The sequence below is a fragment of the Oncorhynchus gorbuscha genome, linkage group LG23 (genome assembly GCF_021184085.1).
Source record: "Oncorhynchus gorbuscha isolate QuinsamMale2020 ecotype Even-year linkage group LG23, OgorEven_v1.0, whole genome shotgun sequence".
NCBI classification, from domain to species: domain Eukaryota; kingdom Metazoa; phylum Chordata; class Actinopteri; order Salmoniformes; family Salmonidae; genus Oncorhynchus; species Oncorhynchus gorbuscha.
The window spans coordinates 4,663,572-4,677,405 of NC_060195.1; the positions used below are offsets into that span (position 1 = coordinate 4,663,572).

At 42.1% G+C, this 13,834-nt stretch overlaps 1 protein-coding gene across 4 annotated transcripts in view; it reads left to right on the forward strand.

The window, feature by feature from the left end:
• The window catches only part of LOC124010999 (catenin alpha-1), a 233,760-nt gene that overhangs the window by 23,799 nt on the left and 196,127 nt on the right, over window positions 1–13,834 (forward strand). For 3 of the 4 annotated variants that reach the window (XM_046323885.1, XM_046323886.1, XM_046323884.1), the window contains exon 4: window positions 11,584–11,750. In XM_046323885.1, the coding sequence (XP_046179841.1) occupies window positions 11,584–11,750 (167 nt within the window). Of the gene's footprint in view, window positions 1–11,583; window positions 11,751–12,013; window positions 12,058–13,834 lie in introns of those variants that run through there. The other variant, XM_046323887.1, reaches the window with a different exon arrangement.

The window sequence follows — 13,834 nt, forward strand, 5'->3', positions numbered from 1 at the left end:
TGGGACGGAAACAGATTACTTGGAACAGCGTCCAGGGTTACTGGAGTCACACTTTTTTTTTTTTTTTCTCAAACCCATTTTTTTGTGACAACATTTCTAGGCAGTAAAGCAGTGTACTGTTAGGCAACGAGAGGGGGAAACATTTGCTCTGGGGGGAAAAAAATGTAATTGTAGAGAACATTTCACTAAAGACCTGGGTCTGACCCAAGTATTTTTTTTTTCTCCAGCTGTCGTTTATTGCAGTTAAGTGGTTTTAACTTTTTTTTTTACAGAATCCTATATGAATAATTTCCTCACCAGTAACATTTTAGTGTCTTTTGCACTCGCAGACCAATTATAAATTTATAAGAGTTAGTGTTATGGACTGAGGCGAACTGAGGAGACGAGACATACAGTCTGGGGCTAGTTCCTACAAAGTAGGGTTTGTATGTTCTGTGGAACTGACAATGACTAGCCTTTTTTAAAATCTAGTCTTTAGTCCACTCAACCACTGTTTTCCAGGGAGCCCTGACATCCATAATATCTATGAAGAAACATTGAAGCACTGCCACAGTGTTTACTATTTTACTGCTAACACTTGCAGCAGACAAAAACACCTCTGCTACTCTTTTTGTCCGTGTGAGCCTGCAATATGTTGAGTTTCACCGTGAAAGCTGTTAAGCACAGTGTTTTACTATTGTGTTCATGAGTGTCTTTTATGAAATGTGTTTTACTGCTTTTCATTAAAGTACGCCTACAAGTATTGTATGCGGTCATATGGGCAGACTATTTAGTATGTAGCCTACTACGTAACTTGATCATTTTATGGCCTAAAATAAATGTTCATATTGGCAGAATATGGTATAAATTCATTCATATTATATATGTTATATGCCGTGCATTCGTACAGTTCAGACCTATTTTGTTACGTTACAGCCTTACTCTAAAATGGATTAAATTAAATACAATTCTCATCAATACCCCATAATGACAAAGCGAAAAGTCTTCTAGGCTTTTTTTTGCAAATGTATAAAGAAAACGTCTTTTTTTTTTACATACGTTTTCAGATTCTTCGAAAATGGTTTTGACTTGTCAAGTTCAATAAAGATAAAAATAAAACACCACGGCCTAATAACCGAAAGGCTGCAAGATCAAATCACAGAGCTGACAGCATAATCTCTTATTCTACCCCTGAACAAGGCAGTGAATCCACTGTTCCTAGGCTGTCATTGAAAATAAGAATTTGTTTTTAACTGACTTGCCAAGTTCAATAAAGATAATAAAAATAAATAAAAAACACCACGGCCTGTTCACCTCACTCCCATCCAGAAGGGGAGGTCAGTACAGGTAAATCTGAGAGACTGAAAACAGCTTCTATCTCATGGCCATCAGACTGTCAAATAGCCATCACTAGCTGGTTACCACCTGGTTATTCAACCCTGCACCTTAAAGGCTGTTGCCCTATATACTTAGAACATTAGAACATTAATAATAGAATAAAGTGAAAAATGTATTAAATATAAAAAACGTAATTATCTTATTTACGTAAGTATTCAGACCCTGTGCTATGATAATTTTAAATTGAGCACAGGTGAATCCTGTTACCATTGATCATCCTTGATGTTTCTACAACTTGATTAGATTCCACCTCTGGTAAATTCACGTGATTGGACATGATTTGGAAAGGCAACACACACCTGTCTATATAAAGGTCCCACAGTTGACAGTGATTGTCAAAGCACAAAACAACCCATGATCCAAGGAATTGTCCGTAGAGCTACGAGACAGGATTCTGTCGAGGCACAGACCTGGGGAAGGGTAACCAAAATATTTTTGCATCATTGATAGTCCTCAAGAAAAGTGGATTCCATCATTCTTAAATGGAAGAAGTTTGGAACCACCAAGACTCTTCCTAAAGCTGTCCGCCCGGCCAAACTGAGCAATCAGGGGAGAAGGGCCTTGGTCAGGGAGGTGATCAAGAATCCAATGGTCATTCTGACAGAGCTCCAGAGTTCCTTTGTGGAGATGGGAGAACCTTCCAGAAAGACAACCATTTCTGCAGCACTCTTAACAATGAGGCCTTTATGTGGCCAGACAGAAGCTACTCATTAAACAACGCATGACAGCCCACTTGGAGTCTGGAGGAAACCTGGCACCATCCCTACGCTGAAGCATGTTGTTGGTAGAATCATGCTGTGGGGATGTTTGTCAGCGGCAGGGACTGGGAGACTAGCCAGGATCGAGGTAAAGATGAACAGAGCAATGTATAGCGAGATCCTTGATGAAAACCTGCTCTGGACATCAGACTTGGACAAAGGTTCACCTTCCCTACAGGACAACAACCCTAAGCACACAGCCAAGATGACGCAGGTGTGGTTTCGGGACAAGTCTCTAACTGTCCTTGAGTGGCCCCGCCAGAGCCCGGACTTGAACCCGATCAAACATCTCTAGAGACCTGAAAATAGCTGTGCAGCGACACTCTCCATCCAACATGACAGAGCTTGAGAGGATCAGCAGAGAAGAATGGGAGAAACTCCCCAAATACAGATGTGCCAAGCTTGTAGTGTCATACCCAATAAGACTCGAGGCTGTAATCACTGCCAAAGGTGCTTCAACAAAGTACTGAGTTGAAGCAGGTCTGAAATACTTATGTACATGTGATTTTTCAGTTATACTATATCTAGGCATGGATCTAGTTTATACAATTACATTTGCCTGTTTTTTACACTCAAAAACATGTATTTTATTTCAAATGACTTAAATACAAGTGTAGGCTACATGACAGTGTCATAACAAACTGTCCAAGATTGTGCCTAGTGTTCTGATCTCCATGTTTATGGACTAATTCAAAGTGTCCAAGTTGACTAGGCGCTAATTGTTGGTTGGATTTTTTGTTGTTGTTGTTGTTTTTTGTTGAGTATTCACAACCAGTGACTTGAGAATCCTTCTGTTGCCATGGCAGTGGATACCAGCAAGTTGTTGCTCTGTTCTCTTTTCACCTCTGCTGCTGTGGCTGCAATGCCTCAACTTGTTGGGGTGGTTAGCTCAAAGATGAAGGGGGAAAAAAAAAATGTTGATGCCTGCCCTCCACTCAGTTGTTGGTCTTGGCCAAGTCTTGCAGGACAGCATTGTGCAGTTCCATAATTCTGAAAATAAGGGGCGCAGATTAGTAACCATGCTTTTGGCTTTGGGCTTAAGACGCAGACATTTTTAAAATTCAGATGAAGAGGTGATTTGATGTTTTGGGTTAAGTTTCACAAAAAAAGGTGTCCTGGACCCTTCTGTAATTAAGCAAGAGCAGCCCTTAGCTGTGGTATATTGACCATATACCACAATTCCCCCCCCTCCCTGGTTATCAACGTAATTAGAACAGTAAAATTTGTCATTCCCCTGGTATATGGTCTGATATACCACAGCTTTCAGCCAATCAGTATTCAGGGCTCGACCCACCCAGTTGTACCACTGCTAATGGCTGTATCCAGCCACTTAGCGTTGCGTTGTGTGTTGAGCAGCCCCCTGGGAACTTATTGCTTAAATGGACACTGAGTTTACACAACCTTCCTAACATTGAGTTACACCTCCCCCTTTTCCCTCAGAACTGCCTCAATTAGCCGGGGCATGGACAAGGTGTTGAACTTGTTTCCACCGAGATGCTGGCCCATACTTCCCCCATTTGTCAAGTTGGCTGGATGTCCGTTGGTCCGACACACAATCTTGATAAACACACAGGAAACCGTTGAGTGGTGGGAGAAACCCTACTACCATACCCCGTTCAAAGGCACTAAAATATCGCCTGGCGCCTACTACCATACCCCGTTCAAAGGCACTAAAATACCATACCCCGTTCAAAGGCACTAAAATATCTGGCGCCTACTACCATACCCCGTTCAAAGGCACTAAAATATCGCCTGGCGCCTACTACCATACCCCGTTCAAAGGCACTAAAATATCGCCTGGCGCCTACTACCATACCCCGTTCAAAGGCACTAAAATATCGCCTGGCGCCTACTACCATACCCCGTTCAAAGGCACTAAAATATCGCCTGGCGCCTACTACCATACCCCGTTCAAAGGCACTAAAATATCGCCTGGCGCCTACTACCATACCCCGTTCAAAGGCACTAAAATATCGCCTGGCGCCTACTACCATACCCCGTTCAAAGGCACTAAAATATCGCCTGGCGCCTACTACCATACCCCGTTCAAAGGCACTAAAATATCGCCTGGCGCCTACTACCATACCCCGTTCAAAGGCACTAAAATATCGCCTGGCGCCTACTACCATACCCCGTTCAAAGGCACTAAAATATCGCCTGGCGCCTACTACCATACCCCGTTCAAAGGCACTAAAATATCGCCTGGCGCCTACTACCATACCCCGTTCAAAGGCACTAAAATATCGCCTGGCGCCTACTACCATACCCCGTTCAAAGGCACTAAAATATCGCCTGGCGCCTACTACCATACCCCGTTCAAAGGTACTAAAATATCGCCTGGCGCCTACTACCATACCCCGTTCAAAGGTACTAAAATATCGCCTTGCCCATTTCGCTCTCTGAATGGCACACAATCCACGTCTCAACTGACTCTGTTGCTAAATCCCCCCCCCCCTTTAAAATGACATTAAAGTGAGCAGCACACCAGGTGTTTCTGGATTGTATTGATGTCACATGCGTTATGAAAAGGATTGTATTAACTACATGGGCAAACGGGTTCAAAAGGTAAAAATCTTTTTATTTCCTTGTAATTCATTGTATTAAATGTCTTCACCTGGACGTCCCCTCGAGCCAGGTGTAGGGCGTCTGTCACAGCGTTCTAATGTTTAGTCTTGTGAATTGCTCGTTTTTTTTTGCTTGAAAATGGGAGAGATAGACAGATACTGATTTTTAAAACAAAATGTAATTTATTCTCATATTATGAAGACATGAGGAGTATAAAACTCGTTAAGATGCCCTTGCCTTGAAGTTGAACCTCTTTTTAGATTAATAACTTAGACAGTCAACTCACGGTGTTCTGTTCATTTGAAAAGGCCTTAATTTTCACCATCAAAACGAGACTAAATGAAACGACATGTAATCCAAATGGATGTTGTGACGCTCCTATATTTAATAAAAACCCATTTGACTGGTAAATGTAAGGGAGGAGAAAGGCAGACATTTTGAAATAAACATTGGAATTCAGTGGTCCAGAGTTTGACTGGTAAATGTAAGGGAGGAGAAAGGCAGACATTTTGAAATAAACATTGGAATTCAGTGGTCCAGAGTTTGACTGGTAAATGTAAGGGAGGAGAAAGGCAGACATTTTGAAATAAACATTGGAATTCAGTGGTCCAGAGTTTGACTGGTAAATGTAAGGGAGAAGAAAGGCAGACATTTTGAAATAAACATTGGAATTCAGTTTTCCAGAGTTTGACTGGTAAATGTAAGGGAGGAGAAAGGCAGACATTTTGAAATAAACATTGGAATTCAGTGGTCCAGAGTTTGACTGGTAAATGTAAGGGAGGAGAAAGGCAGACATTTTGAAATAAACATTGGAATTCAGTGGTCCAGAGTTTGACTGGTAAATGTAAGGGAGGAGAAAGGCAGACATTTTGAAATAAACATTGGAATTCAGTGGTCCAGAGTTCATAATCATTTTCCTTTTGGTGGGCCTAGCCATGTCTCTCCTCCAATCAGAAAGCCTGCTCACTGATGTCAATATCAAAGCTGATAATTGTAATGACAGAGCCCAGTACAACCGAACCCTTTAACCAAAGGCGGTTGTCACTTTAGTCTCTAAAATCATAATGTTTCCATTTCAATAGTTGTGATAGTTTCATTTTATTGAAATGTTCAAATGTGGACCTTTTTTTTAACAGATTTATTTCCTACCCGCGTGATATGTAATATATTCCTAACGGAGAAATTCGGAATCCCATAGCCTATGGATAATATGCTGCCCACGTGCTTTTTATGGCCTAAAATAAAGGTCATAACTATGCATGATTTAATGAAAAAGGTGGAAATGTTTTTTTCTTCCCCGATTTGAAATGGGCAATAGGCTATACAGCTGGCTTCATTTCCCCTTTCCAAATAGGCCTACAAGGAAACTACCACCATATCTCGCTGAAGTTGAGTGTCTAACGTGGTCTGGGCCCTGCATATAGTACCTAACACACAAAGAAGATTTGCTCAACAAAGACGTAAGCAAAAAACAAAACATGCATGATTTTTAAATGAGATTTGATCTGATATTATGACAGGCCTTAGGTCTGTATAATAACAAGACAAAGCACCACTGTAAGAGTTGACACATTCACTCTGGCCAAAGTTATGGCCCAGCAAGCCAAAGACACGCACCGCATTATTTAATCATACCACACGATGTAATGCTACCTTATTTAATTATACCACACGATGTAATGCTACCTTATTTAATTATACCACACGATGTAATGCTACCTTATTTAATCATACCACACGATGTAATGCTACCTTATTTAATTATACCACACGATGTAATGCTACCTTATTTAATCATACCACACGATGTAATGCTACCTTATTTAATTATACCACACGATGTAATGCTACCTTATTTAATTATACCACACGATGTAATGCTACCTTATTTAATCATACCACACGATGTAATGCTACCTTATTTAAATACCACACGATGTAATGCTACCTTATTTAATCATACCACACGATGTAATGCTACCTTATTTAATGATGTAATGCTACCTTATTTAATTATACCACACGATGTAATGCTACCTTATTTAATTATACCACACGATGTAATGCTACCTTATTTAATTATACCACACGATGTAATGCTACCTTATTTAATTATACCACACGATGTAATGCTACCTTATTTAATCATACCACACGATGTAATGCTACCTTATTTAATCATACCACACGATGTAATGCTACCTTATTTAATCATACCACACGATGTAATGCTACCTTATTTAATCATACCACACGATGTAATGCTACCTTATTTAATCATACCACACGATGTAATGCTACCTTATTTAATTATACCACACGATGTAATGCTACCTTATTTAATCATACCACACGATGTAATGCTACCTTATTTAATTATACCACACGATGTAATGCTACCTTATTTAATTATACCACACGATGTAATGCTACCTTATTTAATCATACCACACGATGTAATGCTACCTTATTTAATCATACCACACGATGTAATGCTACCTTATTTAATTATACCACACGATGTAATGCTACCTTATTTAATTATACCACACGATGTAATGCTACCTTATTTAATGCTACCTTATTTAATCATACCACACGATGTAATGCTACCTTATTTAATCATACCACACGATGTAATGCTACCTTATTTAATTATACCACACGATGTAATGCTACCTTATTTAATTATCATGTAATGCTACCTTATTTAATTATACCACACGATGTAATGCTACTTATTTAATGTAATGCTACCTTATTTAATCATACTTATTTAATTATACCACACGATGTAATGCTACCTTATTTAATACCACACTACCTTATTTAATTATACCACACGATGTAATGCTACCTTATTTCATTATACCACACGATGTAATGCTAATGCTACCTTATTTCATTGTAATGCTACCTTATTTCATTATACCACACGATGTAATGCTACCTTTATCATACCACACGATGTAATGCTACCTTTATCATACCACACGATGTAATGCTACCCTTATTTAATTATACCACACGATGTAATGCTACCTTATTTAATTATACCACACGATGTAATGCTACCTTTATCATACCACACGATGCTACCCTTATCAATGCTACCCTTATTTAATTATCATGCTACCACACGATGTAATGCTACCTTATTTATTATACCACACGATGTAATGCTACCTTTATCATACCACACACCTTTATCTTATCACCACACGATGTAATGCTACCCTTTATCATACCACACGATGTAATGCTACCTTTAATCATACCACACGATGTAATGCTACCGATGTAATTTAATTATTTATCGATGTAATGCTACCTTATTTAATTATACCACACGATGTAATGCTACCTTATTTAATTATACCACACGATGTAATGCTACCTTTATCATACCACACTATGTAATGCTACCTTTATCATACCACACTATGTAATGCTACCTTATTTAATTATACCACATGACGGAACGCACTGCATTCGCGGAAGTGTTTTAGGGAGAGTTTGACCGCAGACCCATAGCGGATGCAGGCAATGAGTCAGTGATCGCTGAGATCCTGATTTTGAAAACGTGTATTTGGAGGGCATGTTGGTCAGGATAATATCTATGAGGGTGCCCATGTTTACTGTTTTAGGGTTGTACCTGGCGGGTTCCTTGATAATTTGTGTGAGATTGTGGTATCTAGCTTAGATTGTAGGACTGCTGGGGGGGGTTAAGCATGTCCCAGTTTAGGTCATCTAACAGAACGAACTCTGAAGATAGATGGGAGGGCAATCAATTCACATATGGTGTCCCAAGGCAGATGGGAGCAGAGGAGGAGGAGGGGGGGTCTATAACAGTGAGACTTATTTCTGGAGAGATTAATTTTTAAAATTTAAAAGCTCAAACTAGTTGGGCACAGACCTGGAAAGTATGACATAACTTTGCAGGCCATCTCTGGAGTAGATTGCGGCAACTCCCAATTGGGTACTTTCCACCCCCCACCATTGTGTGTGAGGCCATTGGCTGTATATGTTAGGCCTAGGTCACCGCCTGTGTGGGAGTTTTGGATTTACTCTGTCAGACTGCCTTTCTCTCCTCCCCCTTATGCCCTTCTCATTTCCCTCATCCTTTTCTCCTCTCCTCCTCATCTCAAATGACATTCTAATGCAATTAACTCTTAGCCTGGATCCCATCCAGCCTCTATGCTCTGAGGCCTTTACTGGTATCAGGCCCAGCAGTGGGCCTATTGAGGATGCGCCCCAAATTACTCCCTATATTGTGTACTACCTTTTTGACCAGGGCTCATAGTAATGCACTATATAGGGTGCCATTAGGGACTCACTTGGTAGCCTGGGCTAGAGGAGGAGAGTGGAATATGATGATTAAAAGGAAGCTACATTTTTTTTCCCCCCTCAAAGTCCTTCTGGGCTGGCAGGGAGAGGGAGTGTTTTCTGGGGCTGACATTAGGAGCAGAATGCCTACATTTGCGTGACACTGCCTGCGGAGGAGCAGAGGTTTACGGGTAATTATTTCTGAGTTTTGAGAGGATGAGACAGACCGGTGGACAGAGGGAGTAGTATACCAGCTAAGGCTAGCAATTAGAGTATTTTGTTCATCTTAGCAAACTCTACCAACCAACAGACTAGCTAAGCCAATTGGTAAAGAGTTTAGATTTAAATGGTTTGGATAAGATTAGCTGCTCTAGGTATGTCTTCATTGGTAGGGCACAGAAAGAGCTGAGGTCTATGGTGATAGGTGGGATTAAAGAACTCTGATAGGTGAATAGTGGGTGGGATTAAAGAGCTGAAGTCTATGGTGATAGGTGGAATGGGCTGAGAGTGGCTGGGGGGGTGGGATTAAAGAGCTGGCGTCTATGGTGATAGGTGGAATGGGCTATGGTGGTGGGGGGGTGGGGGGCTGAAGTCACTGCACTGCCAGCCAGGCACACATCTCTTTATCCATCCATGGATGGATATACAGACACAGTGACTGATTCAACACGAGAGAGAGAAGTGGGTGGGGACTGGCTGCTTTTTAAAAAGATGTCAAGAGGCAGGCAACCAATCAAATTTAATTTATAAAGCTCTTCTGTCATCAGCTGATGTCACAAAGTGCTGTACAGAAACCCAGCCTAAAACCCCCAAAGGCAAGCAATGCAGGTGCAGAAGCATGGCGGCTAGGAAAAACTCCCTAGAAAGGCCAAAACCTAGGAAGAAACCTAGAGGAACCAGGCTATGAGGGGTGGCCAGTCCTGTTCTGGCTGTGCCGGGTGGAGATTATAAACCTAGAGAGAAACCAGGCTATGAGGGGTGGCCAGTCCTCTTCTGGCTGTGCCGGGTAGAGAGGAACCAGGCTATGAGGGGTGACCAGTCCTTGTGGCCAGTCCTCTTCTGGCTGTGCCTGTTGGAGATTAGAAACCTAGAGAGGAACCAGGCTAGGAGGGGTGACCAGTCCTCTTCTGGCTGTGCCGGGTAGAGAGGAACCAGGCTATGAGGGGTGGCCAGTCCTCTTCTGGCTGTGCCTGTTGGAGATTAGAAACTTAGAGAGGAACCAGGCTATGAGGGGTGACCAGTCCTCTTCTGGCCGTGCCGGGTGGAGAGGAACCAGGCTATGAGGGGTGGCCAGTCCTCTTCTGGCTGTGCCGGGTAGAGAGGAACCAGGCTATGAGGGGTGGCCAGTCCTCTTCTGGCTGGCTGTGCCGGGTAGAGAGGAACCAGGCTATGAGGGTGGCCAGTCCTCTTCTGGCTGTGCCGGGTGGAGAGGAACCAGGCTATGAGGGGTGACCAGTCCTCTTCTGGCTGTGCCGGGTGGAGAGAGGAACCAGGCTATGAGGGGTGGCCAGTCCTCTTCTGGCTGTGCCGGGTAGAGAGGAACCAGGCTATGAGGGTGGCCAGTCCTCTTCTGGCTGTGCCGGATGCACATCTGATGCCAATGGTCTGATTAAACAACACACAGTACCAGTCAAAAGTTTGGACACCTACTCAGTCCATGGTTTTTCTTTTATTTTTTACTATTTTCTACATTGTAGAATAATAGTGATGACAAACTATATATAAAATAACAGACATTGAATCATGTAGTAACCTGAAAAGTGATAAACAAATCAATGTATTTGACCATCTTACAAGTAGTCACCCTTTTCCTTGAGTTTTTCCACTCTTGGCATTCTCTCAACCAGCTTCACCTGGAATGCTTTTCCAGCAGTCTTGAAGGAGTACCCACATATGCTGAGCACTTGTTGGCTGCTTTTTTTCCTTCACTCCGCAGTCAACTCATCCCAAACCATCTCAATTATATATAGAGAACACACACACACACACAGAGTTTTGATCTCATGGATAGTTAGCCTCCCCAGCCCCCTGTACCTCAGATGTTAACCAAAACAAGTGGCGGGGTGACTTTTGTTGTTCGAATCCCAGATTGCTTCTTTAACACTGAGCTCCAACCCACTGAGCTAATGGAGTATCTTCCTCACTCTTCACTCTACTTTGGATTTTTACCTTAATTTTATTATTATTATTATTTTTACCTTAATTTTATTATTATTATTATTATTTTTACCTTAATTATTATTATTATTATTTTTTTTAGCTTTATTATTTTTACCTTATTTTTTTTTAACCTGCATCCAATTAAGACTGTCAGTGGTCCTCTTTCTCCTCTCGGTGTGACAGGTTTACTCGTTGTGACAGTGGTCTCCCCTAACGCTCCTTCACTTTAACGTGCCTCTGTAGGCACCCTATTCACGCAGTGCACCACTTTTTCATCAAGGCCCTTGTCGGGGACAGTGCTTCCTTTTTTATATAGGGTTTCATTTGGGACAAACTCAATTAAAAAAAAAAAAAATTGTGTCCTAACTGTCACATTTAATGTCCTGTCGTCCCTCAGGTGAATCCATGAAGCAGGCATCAGGAGAGTTTGCAGAGGACCCCTGTTCCTCGGTAAAGAGGGGTAACATGGTCCGTGCAGCCAGGGCACTCCTCTCTGCCGTCACTCACCTGCTGGTTCTGGCCGACATGTCTGATGTCTATAAGCTGCTGCTGCAACTCAAACTGGTGAGACACACTCGCACACTCGCACACACGCACACACGCACCTGCTGGTTCTGGCTGACATGTCTGATGTCTATAAGCTGCTGCTGCAACTCAAACTGGTGAGACACACACGCACACGCACACACACACACGCACGCGCGCGCACACACACCTGCTGGTTCTGGCCGACATGTCTGATGTCTATAAGCTGCTGCTGCAACTCAACTGGTGAGACACGCATGCACACACACGCACGCGCGCGCACACACACCTGCTGGTTCCGACTGACATGTCTGATGTCTATAAGCTGCTGCTGCAACTCAAACTGGTGAGACGCACGCGTGCGCACACGCACCTGCTGGTTCTGGCCAACATGTCTGATGTCTATAAGCTGCTGCAGCTCAGACTGGTGAGGGACATGACACGCGTGCACACACACAGGGAGAAACGTGCACTGGTGGTGAGACGTGCACAGGTCATGGATTATTAAATAATTATAAACAGTCTGGCTTTGGGTCACATTGTGAGGTAGCGAGTCATGTACTGTTGAAGTCTGAAGTTTACATTCAGCTTAGCCAAATGCATTTAAACCCAGTTTTTGCAATTCCTGACATTTAATCCTAGTAAAAAGTCCCTGTCTTAGGTCAGTTAAAATCACCACTTTATTTTAAGAATATGAAATGTGAAATGTCAATAATATTAGTGATTTTATTTCGGTTTTATTTCTTTCATCACATTCCCAGTGGGTCAGAAGTTAACATTCACTCAATTAGCATTTGGTAGCATTGCCTTTTAAATTGTTTAACTTGGGTCAAACGTTAAGGGTAGCCTTCCACAAGCTTCCCACAATAAGTTGGGTGAATTTTGGCCCATTCCTCCTAACAGAGCTGGTGTAACTGAATCAGGTTTGTAGGCCTTCTTGCTCACTCAAGCTTTTTCAGGTCTGCCAACATTTTCTATGGGATTGACGTCAGGGCTTTGTGATGGCCACTCCAATACCTCAACTTTGTTGTCCTGAAGCCATTTTGCCACAACTTTGGAAATATGCTTGGGGTCATTGTTCATTTGGAAGACCCATTTGGGACCAAGATTTAACTTCCTGACTGATTTACATTTAAGTCATTTAGCAGACGCTCTTATCTTGAGATGTTGCTTCAATATATCCACAATTTTCCTACCTCATGATGCTATTTATTTTGAAGTGCACCAGTCCCTCCTGCAGCAAAGCACCCCCACAACATGATGTTGCCACCCCCATGCTTCACGGTTGGGATGGTGTTCTTCGGCTTCCAAACCCCCCCCCCCCCTTTTCCTTCAAACAAAAGGATGGTCATTATGGCCAAACAGTTCTATTTTTGTTTAATCAGACCAGAGGATATTTCTCCAGAAAGTACGATATTTGTCCCCATGTGCAGTTGCAAACCGTAGTCTGGCTTTTATATGGCGGTATTGGAGGAGTGGCTTCTTCCTTGCTGAGCGGCCTTTCAGGTTATGTCTATCGTACTCGTTTTACTGTGGATATTGATACTTTTGTACCTGTTTCCTCCAGCATCTTCACAAGGTCCTTTGCTGTTGTTCTGGGACTGATTTGCACTTTCCACACAAGTACATTCATCTCTAGGAGACCGAACGCGTCTCCTTCCTGAGCGGTATGATGGCTGCGTGGTCCCGTGGTGTTTATACTTGCGTACTATTGTTTGTACAGATGAATGTGGTACCTCCAGGTGTTTGGAAATTTCTCCCAAGGATGAACCGGACTTGTGGAGGTCTACAGTTTGTTATCTGAGGTCTTGGTTGATTTCTTTTGATTTTCCCATAATGTCAAGCAAAAAGGCACTGAGTTTGAAGGTAGGCCTTGAAATACATCCACAGGTACACCTCCAATTGACTCAAATGATGTCAATTAACCTATCAGAAGCTTCTAAAACCATGACATAATTTTCTGGAATTTTCCAAGCTGTTTAAAGGCACAGTCAACTTAATGTATGTAAACTTCTGACCAACTGGAATTGTGACGCAGTGAATTATAAGTGAAATAATCTGTCTGTAAACAATTGTTGGAAAAATGACCTGTGTCATGCTCAAAGTAGATGTCCTAACCGACT